This window comes from Leucopleurus acutus, assembly GCF_964270905.1.
Source record: "Leucopleurus acutus genome assembly, chromosome: 5".
NCBI lineage: Eukaryota > Metazoa > Chordata > Mammalia > Artiodactyla > Delphinidae > Leucopleurus > Leucopleurus acutus.
The window spans coordinates 132778086-132801690 of record NC_139147.1 but is presented as its reverse complement, the minus strand read 5'-3'; the positions used below and the strand labels follow the sequence as shown (position 1 = coordinate 132801690).

Genomic DNA, 23605 nt, shown 5'->3' with positions numbered 1-23605 from the left:
TTAGGATTGGCTTTTATTTTAGAAAATGAATTGAGACATGCCTTAATGCTTCTTCAGGTTTTTTTGTTAAAATCCAAATTCTGGTTTTAGTTGCAGTGATCTCATGTAATGTTCAAGGGTCTGTGATTGGCACCCTAGAATTATTTAACAATCCAATAATTTCACAGATATGAAATATTTTATAATAATTTTCCAGTTAAATATTTATTTTACTTTCCAATTGAGAATACGTTTGAGTAATCGTGAACTGAAGCCTGACATTTAAAAAATTAAAAGTATTATTTAACAGTGTACTCTGTATTTTATTCTTTCCAGTTAGGTTATTCTGGCTTTCATCTTTTTTTTTTTTCTTGCCCTTCTGTTTCATTGTAGTATAAAAATTTATAGTAAGTATAAGCATTGATTAAAGCAAGTATGTTAGGCTTAAGAACACAGTAGAAATGAACGTAGAGCTGTGATTCACCAGCTCTTGCTTGTGGACTCCCAGGAGTCTCTGAGATTCTTTTAAGGGAGCATATGAGGTCAAAACTACTTTCATAAAACTAAAAACATTGTCTTTTTGCTATAGACATTTGCATCAGTGGAGCAAAAGTGATGGCGGGTAAAACTGTTAGAGCTTCGGCTTGAATCAAAATAATGGCAACAAACTAGTAGTCATTGTTTTCTTTCACTGTTTGTTTCTCTTAGCAGTGTTTTTGATAAAACAGTAAAAATTAATTTTATTAAGTCTTGATCCTTAAATATATACCTTTTGAATGTTCTGTGTGATGAAATGGGAAGTACGCATTGAAGTATGATGGTTGTTTCAAGGAAAGGCTGTGTGCTGAGCTGAACTAGCCTTTTACTTGAAAGAATGACTGATAGACAAACTATGGTTATTAAGACTTGGATAACTGGCATACTTTTTTTGAAAGTGAGTGGCATGAGCCTATCACTACAAGAAAAACAACTGACAGAATTTGTTGCCAATGGTAAAATTCAAGCTTTCAGTGATAATTAGAATTTTGCAAAAATTTTATGCATTATTTTATGCTGGACAGCTTCCCAGTATTTAAGACCTTATTCTAATAAGATCAGTAGTGATTTTAGTGAATGTGATTTTTTTTTTAACTATTATGAAATGTGTCAACACTTGAAAGATTTGAATAACCAAGTGAATCAATCTTTTCTAAATGACCAGTGCATGATGATACAAAATGTTCGGTGACAAAAGAGCCATGAAACATACAAAAGAGATCAGTAGATTTTAATATAACAGATTATGAAAAGTTCATTGATATAGTTTTAGGTTCTATATTGCAAATTACTTTTGAAGTAACAGTTGTCTAATTTTGGTGTAGCTAAGAATAATATCCATAATCATCTGAAAAGGCTTTTAAAATACTCCTCCCTTTTTCAACAATATCTGAATGAGGCTGAATTTTGTTCATATACTTCAGCCTAATCAACATATCAATAGATTGAATGCAGAAGCAGATACGAGAATCTGGCTTTGTATTAAAGCAGACATTAAAGATAGAAAAATTGAAAACACTGCCACTTTTCCCACAATTTTTGGGGGGGATATTTTTCATAAAAAATGTTGTATGTTAACATGTAATGGGCTTACTTTTTTTTAGATAATAAGTAGAAATTAAAACTGAGTGATTGAAAACGTATTTAATATGGTAAATATCAATAGCTGGAAGTCACATAAACAAAAGCTGGTCCTCTGTTTGTAAGAGCATAAAGGGATCCTGAGATCAAAGAGTTTGAGAAGCCTTCCTGGGGAGGCAGGTCCCTGTCACCTGTCCGTTTTTCCCCACAGGCCTCAAGGCGGAGTTGTGATTCCTTCCCTGAATGTTTTGTGCTTAGTGTCTGGTGTCTTGGGGCTGCAGATAGAGTCAGAAAAATAAGATATGATTAACAGTTATTACAATGTCTTATTTAAAAAGGTTGTTTGTTTTGTTTAGGCAATACTTATCGTCGTTACGGTCGCCTTTGTTCAGGTGAGTAAGTAGCCTATTTTGATGACATAAAAATGGTATTTTAGTTAATTGCTTAAAAAATCAAGGTGGCTTATGTTAGTTAAAATGTATAGTTAATGGGTATGTTGGTCAGAACAATTTATTCTTTGTTTTTGAAATAATTTCAAAAACAGTAACTCTGCAAGGAAGTTTGTGGAACCAACATGACTGCTTTGGTTTAGGCAGTGGCATGAAGAAATCTAGTTTTTTTTTGATGATGTTAAAGATAACTGAAGCAGATGGAAGCAAAAAGTACAGTAATAGAAATAAAATCCAGCAGTAGGCTTTTAAATTTTTTCCAGTTAACAAATTGGGCCAGAGTTCAAATTCCTCATTCCTCAATGGAAGGGATGTTCTGATCTGGATTGAACTCCCTGTTCAGCATAGACATTGGAACAGTAAAGAAGATATATGAAAAGGAACCCCCTTTAAAAAATTAATGTGAATAATGTGGAGATAATGTCTGGATTTCTGTTGACCAGTATAGATATAAATAAAAACATGGGCTTAGTTTTATGTTTATTTAAATATCTGATAACTTCTTTAGGTTTTAGAACAGTGTTGGCAGGTGTCATTTGATTAGCTAAAAGTTTTAAAGCATGGTTAATAAGACTAGAAGAATTATTCTAGTTTAGGGAAAAATTAATATGGCATTTGAAATTCATGTTAATTTGAATCTTAAGACTATATTTTAAGTGGCTGTGGTTATTTCCACATCTATGATTTATTCCTTGGGTATTTCCTGTCATCATCCAGTTTTCCTGTGGTAATCTCTAATTTAGTAATTTGTTTTATAGTCACCCAGTGTAGAAAAGCCGGTTTTAATCAGGTTGTCTGCAGCAAGTTTGTGAGTTGCATTAGTACACCATCAGGAATCCTGTATCTAGGGAATACTTTTGCTTAGAACAGATAAAAGTTGCCTTAGGCCAGGTGGCGGGTTAGTTTAGTAGAGGTTATTCCAGGCTGAGCCTCATTGGACACAGCTATTCATTTGGTCATGTGGGTGGTACGCCGCACTGGACCAGTAACTGGAACCCTTTTGCATCTTTAATAATGCTAATAATGCTTTAATAATGTATGGAGTGGCTTGCTTCAGAAGTATTCTTACAGTATTATCACTTTGTATGGAAGACATTAGTAGCTTGGTAATAGCCCCTACTCTCAGAAAAAATCCCACAAAATTTCTATTTTAACGTACTCAGTGTGGACTTTTACACAAAGATAGTGTGTTACACACCTTAAATGTAGTGGCTGAAACCATCTGCCAAATATCTTTATGATAGGTTCATTTGATAGGTTCATTATTTATATGTGTTTTTACCTGTGTTTTAGGAGGAGAATGCTTTTTATTATTTACATCTGCCTTCCCTCCTTTCTAATCTCAATTTCCCATCCTCATTGTACACCCTTGCAGTCATAAAAATAGCTAATTGTTTCGTATAGTCATATATTGATGCCACCTTACAATAAATTTAAAATTTAACTTTTAGGTGTTCATTTGAGATGGCTGTCAAGTTTGTGTTGAAGGATCATTTTGATATAGAGGTATCTTTGTAGTTGTAGTGAGTAAAGGCTAAGAAGTCTGAAGAGGGAGGTAAAGATTGGGCAGCTTCTATGTCATTTATTAGGATCTAGGAGTAGTGAGTGTTTTCTAGCCTTTTATGGAATTTTTGGTTAAAACTTCCAAATTCCTTAATATCCTTGGTATGATTGGGGGGAGGGGTGTCTTTGTAATTTTTTTTTAAAATTGAAGTATAGTTGAGATGCAGTATTGTTTCAGGTGCAGTATACAGTGATTTGATATTTGCATGCATTATGAAATGATCACCATAAGCCTAGTAACCGTCTGTCCCCATACAGAATTATTGTAATGTTCCTTATGCTGTATATTACCCTGGGTGTCTTGTGATTTTTATATTTACAGATTTACCTTACTCTCACATTTGTTCCTCTTGCTTAAGTAGTAAAGACAGATTTAGTTCTAAGTTATTCATATACAGCTTTGTGTTTTCTATTTGAAAACGTTTGTGATAGGTGTGCAGTTTTGATTAGTGCTAGCACTGCAGTCATTTCAAAACACCCCCCGACTTTCACTCCCACTACTCTCCCTACCCCTTCTTCTCCCTTTTTTTTTTTTTTTTTTTTTTGAGGTACGCGGGCCTCTCACTATTGTGGCCTCTCCTGTTGTGGAGCGCAGGCTCAGCGGCCACGGCTCACGGACCCAGCCGCTCCGCGGCATGTGGGATCTTCCCGGACCAGGGCACGAACCTGTGTCCCCTGCATCGGCAGGCGGACCCTCAACCACTGTGCCACCAGGGAAGCCCTCTTCTCCCTTTTTAACCTTATATCAAAAGATTGGTGTACTTAGTGCAGACATGAGACAAAAATAGCAGTGATGTTGTGTGAAGCAAGACAGCCCACATTACTGAGGTGAAGGTTGTCTCTGACTCTCAGCTGTGATTGTATGGTTGGAGGAAGGCTGGAGCCTCACAGTTAGGGCCCCTGAGAATTTCCCCTTTCTAGGTAATTCAGTCATGGGAAAGGGTAGGGCAGCCACATCTCTCTCCTTGTTTAACTTTCGTTCTTCCCACGAAGATTTGTTTCACAAACCTTGCCTTGGGCTTGAATCCTCAACACCAGTGTTGTTTGCAGTTAATTGTCTTTGACTTCCTTGGTCATTAAACACTAAAAGTAAAGTTATCTTAATTATGAGGCTCAATGATCTTAACTTTTAATGACTGAAAACTACTTTTTGGACACACTAATCGGTTTTCTTCACTTTCTTATAAGTAACTTGACCTTAGGTTTGCACACTGAATATTGAAATAGAAAATTGAGGGACTTCCCTGGTGGCCCAGTGGTTAAGACTCGCACTTGCAATGCAGGGGACGTGGGTTCGATCCCTGGTTGGGGAACTAAGATCCCACATACTGCGTGGTGTGCAAGCACCCCCCCCAAAAAATACATATATATAAAAAATTGAGAATACTTAATTATCAAAAATTGGTTACTATATATTTAACATAAAGGACAAGCTTTTATGGGTAGGAATATAAATGCAAGTACAGAAAAAGATAAAAATTGGGAGAAATGTTAAAATAATGATTGGGGTCAATATTTAGTTAAGTCTAACATAGTATATGTTCTTAAGAATGTACATATTTGCATTTCTTTATAAATATTTTTTCTTAATTTTTTTTTAATAGGAATATCGTTCAGAAAAATCTCTTGAAGAACTGAATAAACTTATGCCACCAGAATGCCATTGGTATGATCCTTGTTTCTGATATGGATTTCTACTCTTAAAAGTAGAAATTAAATGTGACTATTACAGTGTACATTGTGACCCAATATTTGTTTAAACATAAGGTAGAAACCATTAATCTGACATGAAAAATTCATGCCCTATTCAGTATAGCAAGTTGTACTATTAAAACTTTTGTTACTTCTAATTTTGAGATTCTTGAGACATGGATTTATTCAACAGATACTTTCTGTGTGTGACTATGTGCCAAGCACTGTTGTGGGTGCAGTGGTGTATAATCAGACCCTGGTGATTGAGAAGGTTGCTACAGTTTTCGCATTTTACATTTGAGCAACTGGATAGCTTTTCCAGTGCTTTGTTTGTTTTTTTTTTAATTCATCTGAGCATCTTAATTATCAAGAGCACAAGAGTAATTCTTTTCTTGGTTTCTGTATTTGACTTATCTCCTTAGAAGTGGTGATAATGCAATATATTTTCCCTCAAGCAAGCCTACTGGAAGGAATTTCTTCAAATAAGTGGCCTGGCTTGCTTTCTTCCTCTGTGGTTGTTTCTGTTTCATGTTACAGTGTGCGTGAAGGAAAATTGGAACATACACTTGCACGAGACTTGGTTCCAGGTGATACAGTTTGCCTTTCTGTTGGGGACAGAGTTCCTGCTGACTTGCGCTTGTTTGAGGTGAGTTTGATGTCTTAGTCTGTTTGAGCAGCTGTAACAAAATAACACATAAATGTATTTCTCACAGTCCCGGTGGCTGGAAGTCCAGGATCAAGGCACCAGCATGGTCGCATCCTGGGGAGGACCCTTTTTCTGGTTCATAGCTGGTGCCTTCTTGCTATGTCCTCACATGGTAGAAGGGGCTAGAGAATATATCCAGACAAAACTCTTAATTCAAAAAGTTACATGCACCTCTATGTTCATAGTAGCACTATTTACAATAGCCAAGACATAGAAACAACCTAAATGTCCACTGACAGAGGAATGGCTAAAGAAGATGTGGTACATATATACAATGGAATATTACTCAGCCATAAGGAGAATGAAATAATGCCATTTGCAGCAATGGACCTAGAGATTATCCTGCTAAGTGAGTAAGTCAGAAAGAAAAAGACAAGTATCATATGATATCACTTATATGTGGGATCTAAAATAGGACACAAATGAACTTATCTACAAAACAGAAACAGACTCACAGACATAGGGAAAAGGCTTGTGGTTGCCAAGGTGGGGGTGGGGGGTAGGGGAGGGATGGACTGGGAGTTTGGGGTTAGAAGACACAAACTATTATATATAGAATGGATAAACAACAGGGTCCTGTATAGCACAGAGAACTATATTCAGTATCCTGTAATAAACTATAATGGAAAACAATATGGAAAAATAATGTATATATATGTATAACTGAATTGCTTTGTTGTACAGCAGAAATTAACACAACATTGTAAATCAACTATAGTTCAATAAAAATAAAAAAATTAAAGAATAGTAACAGATGTATAAGTAATTTAATAAAGAAAGGAAACAACTTTTCTAATCTAAAAGAAGGCAAACAATAAGAAAGGAACAGAAATAGGAACATAGAATAAATAGATGGGTCAAATAGAGAACAAATAGTAGGAAGAGCTATAGAACCCCACTCACTGTATTAGTGCTTATTTTAATTGTAAATGGATTAAATATTCACTTAAAACACTGAGATTATCAAAGTGATATAAAAAGCAAATGCAATTTAAAACAGTGACATATCTAAACATTTTTTTTTCCCTTAAAATATATCTGTTTTTCCCATAGAGTCTTTTGAGGTATCCATGTAGTAAATCAGCAGATCTTTATGGAAATGAGTGTTAGGCATTGTGGGAGACACAAAGATGGTGTGATAGAGCTCTTGCCCTCAGAGAGCAGACTGTTGGTATACACAAATCACCATAAGATAAGATAGAACTGCGTAAGTGAACGAGAACTACAAAGGATGGAGTAGAAAATTTAGAGAAGGGAGAGGTTACTTCTGATTTGAGTGAAATGAGCATGCCTCAGACAACATTGCTCTGGTGGTCATAAACGAAGGGTAGTACTGAACAAAGATGCAGCAGCAGCTGTATGTAGATCCCTGTGAGTGTTCTGGTATGTGATTAGAGCTGCAGTATGTTAAAGATAGAAAACATATGGTAGAATCAGGGGGCCTTGGATATGAAGCTCCACTGCAGATTTTATTGGTTGGGATTTAGCTTTGAAGGTCATACCTAGCTGGCAATGATGTTACGTTTAATCCTGCCACCGTGTGTAGAATATGTTGAAGGGATGGAGTAAGGCACCTAGTATAAGAAGCCCTCATAGCCCATGAGAATGCCAGTCTCATCTGTTATTGGAATTGACATGTACAGAGCTGTCATTCTTTGAATACCTAGTGTGTCCCAAAACATGAGCATTCTCATGTGGAGGTTACGGAAAGCCTGAAGAACATTTGGAGTTATAAGTACAAGCTTCATTTAATCTTGAAATAAAGAAAGGTCTTTCTTCCAAATACTTAAAATTTATCCTTAGAAAGATATCAGATTGCTTTAATTGTTGAGTGCAAATAACACAATACAGCAAGTATTGGGAATGTTAATTTTACTTTATTACCTTCTTTCTCCCCTTAGTAGGTCTTTTTGTATCTTTTTTACTCACTTCTTGTCCCTTCCTCCTATCCCTAATATTTGGTTAATGATAAGACCTTGAATTATTCTTCCTTAGAGATGTAGTAGGCCTGTCACTTGATATAAATCATCTTCCCCTCCCCCAAAGAACCCTAACTTGAATCCATGAAGTTTTTGTCACCATTTATTATGGAGTGCTTCTCTTCTAATTCAGAAGCAGACCTCCTCAGTGGGATAGTTAGAAGATGATTTTCCCATTGTTTGAACAATTTGAGCAGTATAACGACACAGAAGCTTTAAAACACCATTTGACTTAGTAAAGTATTTAAGGGTTTCATTTAAACAAGGGTTAATTGAGAATTATCTCAGATAATTGAAATTAATTTCTCATATAGAAAAATACTTGTCAGAATATGGATTAGTACATATTTTATCCATTCAGCAAATATATATCGAAGACTTACTGTGAGTTTAATAAGAGGGATTTTTGACATTTTAAAGCTTGATGATGTAAAAATTAGAAGTGTATGCTTTGTGGAGTAATTGATTAGTTTTGATTGTTTTCCCCCTACTTGTTAACTTTTCAGACACTTCATCAGCACGTTTTATTTGGCAGTGCTGTGCTTAGGTTGATTTTGTTCCAGTTAATCCACTTTACATATATAGTTGAACATCTTTAATTTCTTCTGTCACTTCTCTCCCCTACCTGGTACCAGAGGCATGTTTTTGCAACTACTTTGATAGTAGATTGAGACAACATTCCTAAAAGAATTGAGCCTTTCCTGCCGCTTCTAGATTTAAATGTACTGACCGAAGACATAAGAAAGCTGATAAGGTGAAATTCTCTTTTGGATACAGGTTACTAACTTTTTGTAATTAAATTGGCTTATTGGAGTGTTGTTTGCTGAATTTGGTTGTGGTGAATGATTATGTAAGGCTAGCTGGTTATTTGATGTTCCTACATGAAACAAACTCTTTGTTAGAGTATAAAGGAAACAGAAGACTCCTCAGTTATCCTTGGGCTATTATTAATTTTTCACAGATAAAGCACATGGATTTCACTTTGGAAAAAGTAAGCGTAGGACTTTTGCAGTATAGTTCTTTTCGTGTGGACATGGCGTGTGGCCAAGGTTGTCACTTCAGCATTGTCATTGCTGCAACTCTAGGGTTCCTGTCATAATTTCAGTGGTTCAGACTTTGGCTGTAATTCTTGCGTGGGCCTGTAGTAGCATCTTGTCAGCAAGTTCAGTGACTCACTGCTATATAACTTTTATCTGGTATTTTCTGGCTGTGTCTTAAGTCAATTCAGGCTGCTGTAATAAAGTACAATAGACTGGGTGGCTTAAACAATAGATGTTTATATCTTATGGTTCTGGGTGCTGGGAAGTCCACAGTCAGGGTCTGGCAGAATTGGGTTGTTGGTGAGGGCGCTCTTTTGTCTTGCAGTCTTTTTGCTATGTCTTCATATGGTAGAGAGAGTGATCCCTCTTCCTCTTACAAAGCCACTGATCCCATTATGTGGGCCTCATCCACATTACCTTCTTTAACTCTGATTACCTCCCAAGATCCTATCTCCAGTTATCATCACATTACATTGGAGTTTAGGGCTTCAGCATGAATTTTGGGGGGACAGAATTCAGTCCATAGCAGGCTGAGCCTATCTTTTGTAAAACCCTTTTTAAAAAGATTAATATTGATAACTTAAGGATTTCTGTATTTGGTTTTCTTGCCTGAGTCAGTTTTCCATGGCCAAGGAATGAGCGAATATGTGTTGGTGGCAGTAAGCTTACCAGCATAGGAACCTTAGAATTATTTGTGGAGCTGGGATAGTAAAACTTAGAGGAATTGAGCTATGGGCATGTTCTCCAGTTTTTTCCCTTAGGATTTTTATTTTAATTTTTTAGTAGTAGTTCAGAAGAGAGACCTCTGGCTAGTTAATTGGGGGCAGCCAAGGGATTGGTCAGACAGTGACTTTAGATGAAGCAATCTTATAGACTATACATACCTACATAACAGTACATTTTGCCTTTTTGGAAACATAACATATTTTCCATAATGTTCCAGGTAAAGTCTATATCAAAATTTGAACAAAGAATTCTTTGTAAGAGAAAACAATGTAAGAGTCAGAGGAAAAGAGGATTTCTTTTGGCTGTTGAAAATATTTTACCTCTTAGCTACAAGTTTTTAACTAAACACAAAATATTGCCTGAAATGTACCAAGATTTTCCTTCACTTGGAGTACTGAATGATTAATTCTGTTGATACTTTCTTTTGTGGCTCATGTGTTAGTGTTATTAGCCCATATCATTCTTTGAAACTGTCTTCAAGATCTACACACAGGGTACAGTTGCCACTTTTTTTTTCAAACCCAATTTTTGTTTAAATGGGAATGTCTTAATTTTTCATTTTTGAAAGATAGTTTTGCTGGATATAGAATTCTCTTTGATTTTTTTTTAAGCACTTTAAATATGTTATTCTACTGCTTCTAGCTGCCATGGTTTCTGATAAGAAATGGGATGCTAATCTTATTGAGAATCCCTTGTACATGATAAGTTGCTTTGCTCTTGCTGTTTTCAAGATTCTGTCTTTGTCTTTCAGCAGTTTGGTTATAATATCTCTCAGTGTAGACGTTTATGAGTTTATCCTGTTTGGAGTGTATTTGTCTTCTTTGATGTATAGATTCCTGTCTTTCATTAAATTTGGGAAGTTTTCATCCAATATTTCTTCAGATATTCTTTCTGCCCATTTCTAGTTTTTTTTCTTCTAGGACTCTTACAATGCTTAAATTGGTATGCATTTTACACTTTGTCTTCCCTGGTATATGTGGTAGCCCTTCCAAGCCATTATTTCTTCAAAGAACTTCCACCTTAGTCTCTTCCTTTTCAGTCTTTTGGTTGTGTCTGCTGCTTGCCCTGTTCTGTGCTTTGCCTGCTAGTATATGTCTTTAATCTTTTGGCAGATACCTGGAAAGCTACTCTAGCTGGAGTCAGGATGTGAATTAAAGGTCAGCCTCTGCACCAGTCCTTCAGAGAACTGCCAGACAGGTCAAAACACACAACTATAGTATTTTAGGAGCAGGGTCCAGGAACAGAAGCTTCCATCCCCACAGCTATTGCTGCTTCTCTTGGGAATGGGGCGTAGCAGACAGGCAAATAAAAATGCCTTTTTCTTCTCAAGCATTTCTCTGTTTGCTTTTTTATTCCAGAGTTTATTCTGTTAGTTTTTGCCAGCTTATGAGTTTTCAGTGGAGGGACCAGTTGTTTGAGTGCCGTGCTCCACTATTTTCTGTGATGTTACTCCTGAGTTGTAAGTTTTTATATTGACTTCAGTGTATTTTTTTGGCAGATAAATTTGATAAATTGATTTACAGTATGTTGCTCCCTCCTTATTGTGATTTATCACTGAAACTTCACTTTTAAATTTCTGAATTATTAAACATATACATACTTGTAAAAAAGCAATTTACAAACATCTTAGGAAGTAGAGATTTTAAATTAGCTGTTGAAAGAAATTGACTAGAATGTTGGAAAAGGTGTATGTTGTATTTGTGGGATGTGGAAACATTCATATTCACTAAAAGCTATTTGATATAATCACTTGTGTTTAACTTTGGAAAAGATGTATTTTTCTTTAATAGTATCATACAGCTGAGAAAACCATTCCATACTTAGAGCAATAGGAGTGCTGGTTCTCTAAGATTGTATAAGTGGAGCTCTGCTTAGTGTTTTGTTGTCTGATTTTTATAGTTCAGTGGTTAAAAACTATTGTGAGCTGAGCAATGCTATTCATTTTAAAATGCTGATGAGAAAGAACTCTTTTTTTCCTCAGTCACTAGAATTTAAAAAGACAATATGGGTGGGTTAGAAGTGAGACTTAGTGTCTTTGTTTTAAGAGTATCATTTTACATTAGTAGGAAAGGACTGTTGCAAAAATAGGTCCCCTTTTGAAATTTTGTTCCTTTTAATAGTCTTACTGAAATACCCTATAAATCATTGTTAACCAAATTTAAATATTTGCCTTTAAATTATTGACAACTTGATCAAGTTCAATCTGTACTTTTTTTTTTTTTTAAGTAAGAAGCACTGAATGTACACTTTGTGTTGCTGCACGTGGGCTTTCTCTAGTTGCGGTGGGCGGGGGGCTACTCTTCGTTGCGGTGCACGGGCTTCTCATTGCAATGGCTTCTCTTGTGGAGCATGGGCTCTAGGCGTGCGGGCTTCAGTAGTTGTGGCACACGGGCTCAGTAGTTGTGGCTCGGGGGTAGCTCTAGAGTGCAGGCTCAGTAGTTGTGGCACATGGGCTTAGTTGCTCCGCGGCATGTGGGATCTTCTTGGACCAGGGATCGAATCTGTGTCCCCTGCATTGGCAGGCAGATTCTTAACCCCTGCACCACCAGGGAAGTCCCTGAATCCATACTCTTAAGTCAAGTTTGCAAGCATTTACCATGGGATAAAATTGATTTCATGTAACACTTGGTCAGTTGGCCTTTGATTAATAAGCTAGAGCTCATGAAGAATTTTTAATTATATTTTCCTTCATTTGAATAAACAGTAAGAGGAATCTTAATTTTTGAGAGCATAAGTAAGAAATTTTATCATGATCAGGCAGTTGCAGATGAATATTTTGGAAGATTCATTTCTGGGGAAAGAAATCCATTTCTGATTTGCTTTTAATTCTGGACTAGAGGTGATTAACCTAGCAGCATACAGGATACTAAGATGTTCTTTAGTTTATGAACTTATTTGTAGTTACCAATTGTACCATATTAACTGTAATTTTTTTAAGCAGTCACTTTTTGCTTTCCAGGAAACCTTTGTGACTTTGACATTTACCTTATTTCTGCCTAATGTTTTATAGGAATAATCCTGTGAGTTATTTTCAACCATTTAAATTCTGTAGGTGTTAAATATTCAGATTGTGGGATTATGTATGCATCTTGATTCTTATTTACATTCTGCTTTTTGAATTGTGTTGTGTATTATTTACACCTCCACCATTGTGCCTGAGGAAGAATGAAGAGAAACATAATCAGTTTCCTTATTAACAGCTTTTCTGAAGGTTTTATGTTTAAACTTGGATGGAAGGCATGGAGCTGGCTGATTCTTTGACTTAATTTTATCCTAACCTTTCTCTCATGAATGCAATGGATAAATGACTCTAATGTCTTTCTTCTCAGGTGAATTAAATTGTGACTTGTTAAAGTGTAATAATTAGGCTTGCCTACTTTATTAAGGTACCACCCTTCCTAGAAATGACTTCCTTCCCCTTACTCTCTCAAAACTGCTTCCTGCGAAAACTTGCAGTCGCCATTAGGAGAAACTAACTTGTCACTTAGAAAATAGTCTTGTTCAAGGGACAGTTGAGAGCTATGCAACAATGTATGATTTAGACAAATTTCATTAATAATGTGTTGTTAATTTTAACAGATTTATAATTATATAGGAAAAAAAGATAAGGACCCAAACAAAGCTCCCTTTCCTTCCACATTAGTTTGTATACTAACACAGGGCTGATTGTTGTTGTACAAAAAATTACATGCCTGTTTTCTGTAGAAAAACCTGATTTGAACAAAAATTCTTACTCTTAAATGGTTGTTGCCCTGCTGAGGCTGACAGTGAAGAGCTGGGTCCCTGACAGAGTCAATAAAAGCCATGCTTCCCCCCTCTTTTTAAAAAGTCAGATTATATTTGTATTCCTTGACAACCACCTAATGTTAGTATTTATCCTTGTTTAAGATTTACATTTGAAGTAAAAATTCTTCAGTGGGAAAACATAAATTTCAACTTTCTCACAGAGAAAGGAGTTCTATAGCTTGTATACAAGTATTTGTTTTTAAATATTAGCAGGTTTTTCTTACTAAGAGCTTAGAAAATTACAAGCAGTTCTGATTTTTGTAACAAGCATTAAAGAGGAACTTGCTAAACAAAATAAACTATTTGTTGACTTTTGTAATTTAGAAGAATAGGAGTTAATTTGTTAACGTTTGGGTTTCGTCTCCATAGTTTATAAGCTGTGTGATGTTGGATGAGGCACTTAATCCTTCAGTATGTCTGTAAAATAGGGATAATACTACTAGTGCTTGCCTCATTGGAGTTGCTAGTAGCTAAGTAGCTGTTAGTAGATAACTTAGTATAGGTGTGTAGCATGGTGCCTAGCAGATAGTGAGCAAGGAAGTGTCAACTGACTGCTTTTAGTATTAGCATCATCTTTGAAGAAAGATCTAACTTTTTTCATACTTGGTAATAAATGTGTTAGTGTGAAAAATTATATAGACCTAAGATTAATTTGGGAAGAAGAGTCAAATAACTGTGTTCTTTTAATAAAAAAAATTCATTGCTTTTGAACATGGCAGGTGTTCTTTTTTTGAATCTGTAGTTGTGGTGAAGTAATGAACGCAAATTTACCTGGCTTATCTTTGCATACATAATTATATAAAATGGGAAGCCTTCTAAAGACTTCTAAAGACTGTCAGATCTGTGTTTTAAGGAATACTTTTTATAACCCTATTTTGATACTAAAATCTATCACATTTACATGGTATTAAACTTTCAGGAAATGCTAACACAGTTTGGTCTCTCTGGAGTTGTATGATATAATTTATTTTTATCCTGAACATTCTTAAACTTTATGATCTAATGTTATAAACTTGATTATATTTGCAGTGTCATATGCCTGCCTAGCACAGGAACGCACCTAGCATGTTCCTGCCCCTACAGGCTTTGTACTTTGTGCTCCTTTTGCCTAGAATCCTTCCTCCCTGATTATGGCCCAACCGTGGGGCCCTCACGCCAGTCAGGGCTCTGCAAAAGGGTCATCTGCTTTTGAGAGATGTTCTCTTTCTATCTAAATGTCACTCTCCATTCTTACCATGTTTTTTTCCTCACTATCAAGCATTATATTATCCACTCTTGTTTATTTTTTCAAATCAATTTCCCATTAGAATAAAAGTTGAGGGCAGCAGTAAACTTTGTTTACTGCTGGTTCTCACTCTGTATGATATAGTACAGAACCTGGCATATTATAAGTATTAATAAATACTTTTTAAGTGAATGAATCAATGACATTGATCAAATCAAAAGTTTTATTATGTAGATGGGGAGAAAGAATTCATGAACTCAATTTTTAATAATTATTTTCTGTGAGATTTTTTAAGGTATTTATGGTCATAACAAAATAACCATTTAAATAGATGAGATTTATTCCCCTTCCCCACCCCACAAAAAAGAAAAAACAGGATTTAAATTTAGAGTACTTGGTACATAGTAGGAATTGTCAATCAGGAGGCCCAATTCAGAACAACAGCTCAGTTTATAATAGCAGTGAAACTGCACATTAAACTGCTCTGGGTTCATTTTCTTATCTTGTTTTCTTTCTAGGATCTAACCCAGTGCCTGGTACATAGTTAAGGTAGTCAGTAAATGTTGCTTAGGTGAGTGAATGAACCTATAAAATGAGTAAAATCATGAACTAGTTTCTAGTTTCCCAAAGAGCCTCCTAATGATCCTTGAACTAGAGCTTCTGGAATAAAATGGATCAAAGATGTTTGGAAAACACTCTTCTGTTGATTCTGAAACCTGAGTGCAACATCAGAATTACTTGGAGGGCTTGTAAATTGCAGTCTGTTAGGTTCACTCTCCCCACCTCCTTGTTTGCGGTAGGGCAGTGAATTTCTTAACAAGCTCTGAGGTGTTAGAGGTGATGCTGGTTCTGCTAAGACCACACTTCCACAACCCCTGCTGTATCTGTAATCCTGTTGAGGTGCCTCACGCTGGTGCATTGTTAAGTTTTGAGAAGCACTATGGTAGGGGGAGCTTAAACAGCTTAACACAGTGTTTCTAAAACTTCCTTGACCAGAGTACTCCTCCCTTGTATGTATGTGTATATATGTGTGTGTCGGTTTATCAATGATCATCCATCTATAACACTATACACAATGCCTATTAACATCCTTGGAACTGTTGTTCTGTGGGCCATACTTAGAAACAGAGCCAGGTCACATCTGCAGTATTTTCCACATATAAAATGATGATTTTTTTTTTTCATGCTTGGGTAGGTGAATTCTTAATTGTGTTAGGAGTGCAGCCTTCAGTATTGAACCCATTGCAGAGTTGGATGGTGATATGATATTCATGATCTGCATGGAAACATTTATATACATTTTTGATTCTTGCTGACATAAATTTAGAATAAATGTAGGGATGTATAGCAAGAACAATTTCATGAAAATTAAACCCAAAATGATGAAATTATTTATTTCTCAGTACCTTTTATATCTTTCAGTCGTATTTCTCTTCTGTTATAGTTGGTTTAAATCTGTCAAACCCATTTTCAGGACTTCAGGATATGGCAAAGTTAGGAAATAATTTTAGAAAACTCATGAGAGTCGAGTTTTCTCTAAATAAAGATTGTCTCAGCTAGTGTCTCCTTTTCCCTAGTTGTATTTGGAGGTTTAGGCTAATTTTGTCTCATGGTTCTGTCCACTTTGTAGTAGATTTTGTTGATTTAGCTTCTTTTTTTTTTTGGCTGCATCGGGTCTTCGTTGCTGTGTGCGGGCCTTCTCTAGTTGCTGCGAGGGGGAGGGGTTACTCTTCTTGCGGTGCACAGGCTTCTCATTGAGGTGGCTTCTCTTGTTGCGGAGCACAGGCTCTAGGCACATGGGCTTCAGTAGTTGTGGCTCACGGGCTCTAGAGCACAGCCTCAGTAGTTGTGGCACACTGGCCTAGTTGCTCCGTGGCATATGAGATCTTCCCGGACCAGGGCTTGAACCCATGTCCCTTGCATTGTCAGACAGATTCTTAACCACTGCACCACCAGCGAAGTCCCTAGCTTCTTTTTCTTTCTTTTTTTTTTTTGCGGTACGCGGGCCTCTCACTGCTCTGGCCTCTCCCGTTGCGGAGCAGCAGGCTCAGTGGCCATGGCTCATGGGCCTTGCTGCTCTGCGGCATGTGGGATCTTCCCAGACCGGGGCACGAACCCGTGTCCCCTGCATCGGCAAGCGGACTCTCAACCACTGCGCCACCAGGGAAGCCCCCCCTAGCTTCGTTTTTAAATATGGTTGTACCTATTCCAGTCTACTGTCTTAAAGTAATGGATGTGATAAAAGATTTGGTTAATTTATAGAAGGGAGGATATTTGTGGAAGGAGTGATGGTTACAGACTCCTTAGATGTTAAGTTTAGCAGAGAGAGTCTTCAAACTTGAACTTACTGGAGTGCTTTATGTTCCCCAAGGCTGTGGATCTTTCCATTGATGAGTCCAGCTTGACAGGAGAGACAACACCTTGTTCTAAGGTGACAGCTCCTCAGCCGGCTGCCACTAATGGAGATCTTGCATCAAGAAGTAACATTGCCTTCATGGGAACACTGGTCAGATGTGGCAAAGCAAAGGTAAATTTTCTTTCTCGTTTTCAAGATAGCAGTTCCTTTGTTTTCAACCATTTCCTCAGTTCTTTTTTGGCTAGTTTTATGTGGAGCTTTTAAAAATATATGGCGAAGAAATGGCAGAATTGAACCTAATCCTTGGCAGATATTTGTGAGGCTAAGGAGAAGCCGTGTCCCTGAGTTATAATACATCCATAGTTCTGCCATTTACCAGGTAATGGATCCTGTAAAAGCATAGTCCTCAGTACCTGTTCTTTTCTTTTTTTTTGGCTTGTGGATATGTTCACCATTGGTTAAATAAAATTTCAATTTAGTTGATATGATACTGGCTATAATATTCAGACTACATATCACTCTCCTACTGATTGATTTCAAATATTTTATTTCCTGGATTTTAATATTACACAAATGTAAAAGGCATCATTCAGTAGCATTTGAGAGGGAAACTACATTAAATGTCTCTACTGAGTATAAGAAAGGTTCAAATTTCAGAAATATTAACATAGACAAAAAAATGGGCCACAGAATTGAGTCAGTAATAAGTTTAATGAGATGTTTGTTTTCAAGGATCTGTAGTAACATCAAAAGTAAATTTGCTGAGGGAACCTTGGATACGTATGTCAGACATCTTGACTGTGGGTGGCTTTGGAGAAAGGGAATGAAGGGGTTTTGTTCTTTGGTTGAGAGGTTGATTCCATCTGAATGTAAATATGTTTTCTTGTTTTTCCCTTTAGGGTATTGTCATTGGAACAGGAGAAAATTCTGAATTTGGAGAGGTTTTTAAAATGATGCAGGCAGAGGAAGTAAGTAACAAACTTAGTTTGTTAATGATGTTTGAGTTTCAAATCCGAAATATTTTCCATTGTAAGTAGAGGAAAAGAGAATATTGGAGGATTATTTTGTTAATTTTGGAAGTAATATTTTATTCAGAAGATTACTCAGTTGTCTGTGCTTAAAATCATAAGTGGAAAGCCTGTAATTGGAAGGGTTTGAATTAACACTTTAATATTTGAAATATTCTGATGTTTATTCATTGTTCATAGGAGAAGAAGGTTTAGCCAGTTATTTATAAGGCTTATTATTTTTAGAAATTAGCTTTATCATATTAAATTTAAAGATTACTAAATAGTATATTTGTACTTTAGAACATGTCTTCTACCAAAATTCCCAACTTTACATAATTCCAAGTATCTGGAGAAAAAAAGATTGCAAAGTGAAATAACTTGGAAGATACCCTTGTTGAAGGATATTGAAGATTAGTTCTCTCATTTAAAATATCTTCTTATATTTAAAAAATAAGTTGCATTCTACAAATATCGTTTTCTTCTCAAATTATCTGGATTTCTCAGGTAGCCTGCTAAGACTCCCATATGTGATGCAGTGTGTAAAACCGTCCCAAGCTTGGGGGTGAAGGGATCGCCAGAGATCAGGGAGCCAACAGGGTAAAAAGACTTGGGTTACAAGCATCTTTGTAAGGAGAAAAAGTAGAAAAATGAGGGGCAGCTGATGATAATGAAGTCCTGGGGAAACTGCTAGGGAGAATAGATTTTTCCTCAAAGAGGCATAGAGAGCACGGACCTTTTCAAATAAACGGGTTTTTAACAGTCTAGGCCTCACAGTTTTCTCAGTGAAGGAGCTAAAACTTACCTCAAGGGAGAGTTGTGTATGTCATGGGTGTGTTAAGCACGAGCATGTGTGTGTCAAACACTTAGAGTCCCTGGCACCTAGTAAAGCTCACTAAATTTAGTAATTGGGTAATTGTGGTGACACTCTTCTCCAATTTGTCAAGGCACCAAAAACCCCTCTGCAGAAGAGCATGGACCTCTTAGGAAAACAACTTTCCTTTTACTCCTTTGGTATAATAGGTAAGAGAACAGTGAGTATGTATATCTCCTATATTTACTTAGGTTTATTTTTTGAGTGGGAAGGGGGAGTTAGATCCATACATAGAAAAATTCCATTCATTCATTCATTTATTCAGCTACTATTACTTTTTTTAAACTATAAAACTAATCCCCAGCTGTTGTCCTTTGCTACAAAGATAAAATAGAACTCTGTAATTCCTGTAATCAAAGAGCAATTCTATAAACATTTTAGTATTTGTCTTTCTAGTCTTCAATAAAATATGATAGTATTGTGTTATGACTACTCTTCTAAAACAAATTTAAAGGTTGTATAGTATTCCATTGTGTGAATATGTGTGTGTATACATATATAAAAACCCAGTGCTCTTTTAGACATTTGTGTAGGTTTTTAAAGTTTTAAAAAATTGTGTAAGTGATTCTTCAGTGCAGGTATCTTATTATAAACACCTCTCATTTCCTTAGGATAAATTCCTGAAAGTGAAATTATTGGGTCAAAGAGTATCTGTGTGATTTAAAAATTTTTGGTATGTTTTTAAAGGCTTTTGTTTCATATTGCCAAATAATATCCTCCATCAACAAGATAAAAGTCTCTCTTCCAGCACCCTTGCCAGCTTTTTTGTCACTAACTTAATAGGTGAAGAAAAGTCTTCTCATTATTTTATTTCAAAATTCATTATTCAAGAAACAGAACACTTTGTCATATGTATGTTAGTCCTTTTTATTTTATGACCTGCTGGTTTATTTCTTTTGTCCCTCTTCTTTTGTGGTATAAGTCTTAGATTGGTCACAGCTCTTTGTATAATTAGGATATTAATCCTTTTGTTGTTTAAGTTACAAGTATTTTTTTCTCCTGATTTTTAAATTGCTTTTGAGGGCTGTATAATAAACTTGGTAGGGAGGGGAGAGATATGTGTAATGAAACAATCTCTTGCCTGAGATTCTTATCACCCTCCTGTTGATGATTAGTGCAGTTAAGTTTCTGTCTGTGTTCTATTCATAAAGGCTCCCCCAACCCCATATGGGAGAATGTTTTTTTGTTTATAGTTATTTAAACATCACTATACTACTTTAGTTTTTACTTTTGACACTTAATTTTTCTATTTTATTTAGAATTTATTTTAGTATAAGACTTAAGGTAGAGTTATTACTTTGTTACTCAAAAGTTAATTATCCTAGTACCATCAATTCCATAGTCCATTCTTAATTCACTGAGTTGACACAACATCTTTATCATAACATTAAACACATCAATTTTGGAGTCTTTTCTCTGTTTCTTTCTTTCTTTTTTTTTTAAAGAGAAAAGTAAAATGTTTTTTGGAAAAGCAGAGCACATGCGGAAAGATGCATGGATGAACTCTGTGAGAGAGTCCTTCTCAGTTTAATTCTTCCATATGTTTTAATTTTTCTTGCTAGCTTTTAAGATAACAATGCAATTTTAAGGCAACATTTCTGCTGTACAGTTTCAGTGAAATAACTTCTTAAATATTAATCCTCTTGATCCATTTCTCATTATCATAAACATAAAGTAGAAGCTGGGAAGGTATTTCATTCTTTTTGTTTAAATGGTGTGTATGTTCTCATAGCTCCCTTCATTTGGTTATTGCTGTTTATTTTTTAGAATTTGTAGTGAATTTGGTAAATTGAAGGGCAGTTTAACCAATTAAATCTTTCCAGTTTATATTAACATTGTATCATTAAACCACGTCAAATTTAGTGATAAAAATTTTTCAACTTTATGGTTACCTGGTTTTAAATGCATTGGACATAATTTTTCTTGTTAGGATAGTATATGGAATAGGAGAAGGATCAAGATCAAAATCAAGGGTCAGCAGACTTTTTGGTAAAGCACCAGATAGTAAATGTTTCAGCCTTTGGTTCGTACGTTCTGTGTTGGAAATACTCAACTTTGCCATCAGCACAAAAGCAACCACAGACAATTTAGAAACAATGGATGTGGCTGTGTTCCAACAAACTATTTACAAAAACACGTAAGAGGGCCATAGACTGTATAGTTTGCTGGACTCTGGTATAATTCACTGGACAGATTTCTTTTATCAGGATAGTATTTGGGATGGGATCTGGATCATTATTTTGTAGTTGCAGAAAGATGAAGAAAACCTTGTTTTCAATATCCATATTGATCTAGAATACAGTCTTGAAGTTATTTTATTAAAACTCTGATACAGTGTTTTTCCTCACAAAACCAGTGGTACATCCCTTGCGCACCCCCTTCTTTTCAAAGATAAAGATTAAAGAAGAGAGTAAAGAATCAGCTGTTTGGTTTATGTTAATTCGTTTTTAACTTTTAAACACTGTAAAGGTCGTAATTTTTAAATGTTAATTGCAGTTTTGACTGTCTTGTAATGTCTTATATCATTCGTTGAGCCAAGTCCTAAGTACTCCTTGGTTTGTAGTACAAACTTAATGTGCAGTGTCTGGATATTGAGTTATGAGAAGTAAAGTTCCAGGGTTTATTTTTGCGAACCTCATAGTTAAGAGAAAACCTATATGTATATGCTGCCTTCTTTTTTTCCCCCTCTTATATTGGGAACTCTCAGATATTATTACTTTAAGGGATGGGTGGCAGCAGTGGCAACAAAAGGTAAAACTGTAGGTGTGTGCATGCATACACAGTTTTAACCTTAAGCTTAATTTAATCTCACCTGCTTAATGGATTCTTGTAAAATCTTATAATTGTGATCTGATAAACTTTCCTTTTTATATCAAGGGACTTTTGCTGCCCTCAGCTTTCTGTTCTATCCCTTCTATGCCCAGGTGATTTTATATAAAAGGGAAAAATAGCTGTTTGATTCTGTTACAGGTATCATCATGTTGGTTGGCTGGTTACTAGGAAAAGATATCCTGGAAATGTTTACTATTAGTGTAAGGTAAGTTCTGATAGTTTGTTTATAATTTGAAGTCTCTTTTGCCTCTCTTATTTCTTTGTTAGTCATAGCTTATGTTCCATTATGGAGGTATTATACGAGCACATAAGAGTATATTAACTCTACTTAAATAGTTCAGAATTCATATGTTGAAATGAGCTCCAGGAAAATGAAAACCTGTGTATATGCAGTGGAGAAACCCCACACTACATGTCTGGTATTATCAATCCAATATTGCTTTTTTATACTTATATAGACAATTAAGGATTGCCAAACTGAAAACTAGGAGCATGAGAGAGAAAGATCACAATATAGAAATTGAATAATCCATCTCAGAGGAAAACCAAATATGCAAGAATTGACGAAAAATTAAAAATAAACAGAAAGCCTTCATATTTTCAGAGATTTGTGAAGAAACTGCATTCATGATAGACAGATTGCTGTAGAAAAGGATCACAGAACCAAAATATATTTTTTTAAGATATTAAGGTTATGATTGCTGAAATTAAAGATTCAGTTTAAAGGCTATGATATAAAGTCGAAGTGGTCTCCCCAAAAATAGAGTAAAAAGTCTAAAACAGAGAATGAGATAAAAGTGACAAAGAATAATTCAGTAAATGCCATATCTAAGTAATAGAAGATTTAAAAAGAGGTAAGAAGAAATTATATAAGAAATGAAGCGAGACATGAATCTTTATAGATTGAAAGGATTCTCCAAATGCCAAGCAGGACAAAAAAAACTCCAACCCAGATACATCATTGTGAGACTAAAGAAAACAGGTCAGGTCATCTGTACAGGAAGGAAAATTAGACTGGTATCATACTTCTCATTAGCAACTACAGTTTCCACCACAGGGTCTTTTTAGGCTCTACTAAGATTTTCAACTCACGAGACTGTCATAGGTCATACTCGGTACCTGTGTCCTGAGCACCACAGGGCAACGTCCTCTTCTGAGAGAGTTGCTACAGCAGTCCCTGTAGCAGTTCAGCTTAGGTACAAGCAGATGAGGTGACCATGTAAGGGCAGGAGCTGTCCTGGGTTAAAATACCTCATAATCCACAGGAGCCAGCATCTCTGGAAACGTACACTTTCCAGGATGCCTGCAAGAAACGTGCCCAGTTATGAGAGTCACCACACTCAGGAAACCCAAAGCTGTAGCTTCCTGTAAGATAATTATAATTCTCCCAGTCCATGGATAATTTATCGGTCAGGAGATCCTTTTATCATAGGCAGTGTTGCCTAGCAACATAGTTGCTATACTGTCGTCACTAAGGGAGCAGAGCTAGAGATTTATTTAACCAAATACAGAAGGGAAAAAGGATTTTATTAAACCTTCATCCACAGCAACATTGGATTAAATTAGAAGACAGTGGGGCAGTACAATTAAAGTATGGGGGGAAATGATTTTAAATCTATAAATCTAGGTCTAGCCAAAGTATCAATTTAGGTAATTACAAATGGATAAGCAAGTAATCAAAAAATTTATCCCTTACCTATTCTTGTATGAATTCCAGCAAAACAAGGGTGAAAGAAAGGAAGATGATGTTGTGTAGGGTGTAAGAAAAAGTGGA

At 35.8% G+C, this 23605-nt stretch overlaps 1 protein-coding gene across 3 annotated transcripts in view; it reads left to right on the top strand.

Annotated features, from left to right (window-relative positions):
* ATP2C1 (ATPase secretory pathway Ca2+ transporting 1) overlaps positions 1-23605 on the top strand; it is a 101715-nt gene that overhangs the window by 42732 nt on the left and 35378 nt on the right. For all 3 annotated transcript variants that reach the window (XM_082840076.1, XM_082840075.1, XM_082840074.1), the window contains 7 exons: positions 1953-1988; positions 5213-5274; positions 5838-5946; positions 17134-17289; positions 18018-18086; positions 19073-19148; positions 21970-22036. In XM_082840076.1, coding sequence (XP_082696202.1) covers positions 1953-1988; positions 5213-5274; positions 5838-5946; positions 17134-17289; positions 18018-18086; positions 19073-19148; positions 21970-22036 — 575 coding nt within the window. The remainder of the gene's footprint in view (positions 1-1952; positions 1989-5212; positions 5275-5837; positions 5947-17133; positions 17290-18017; positions 18087-19072; positions 19149-21969; positions 22037-23605) is intronic.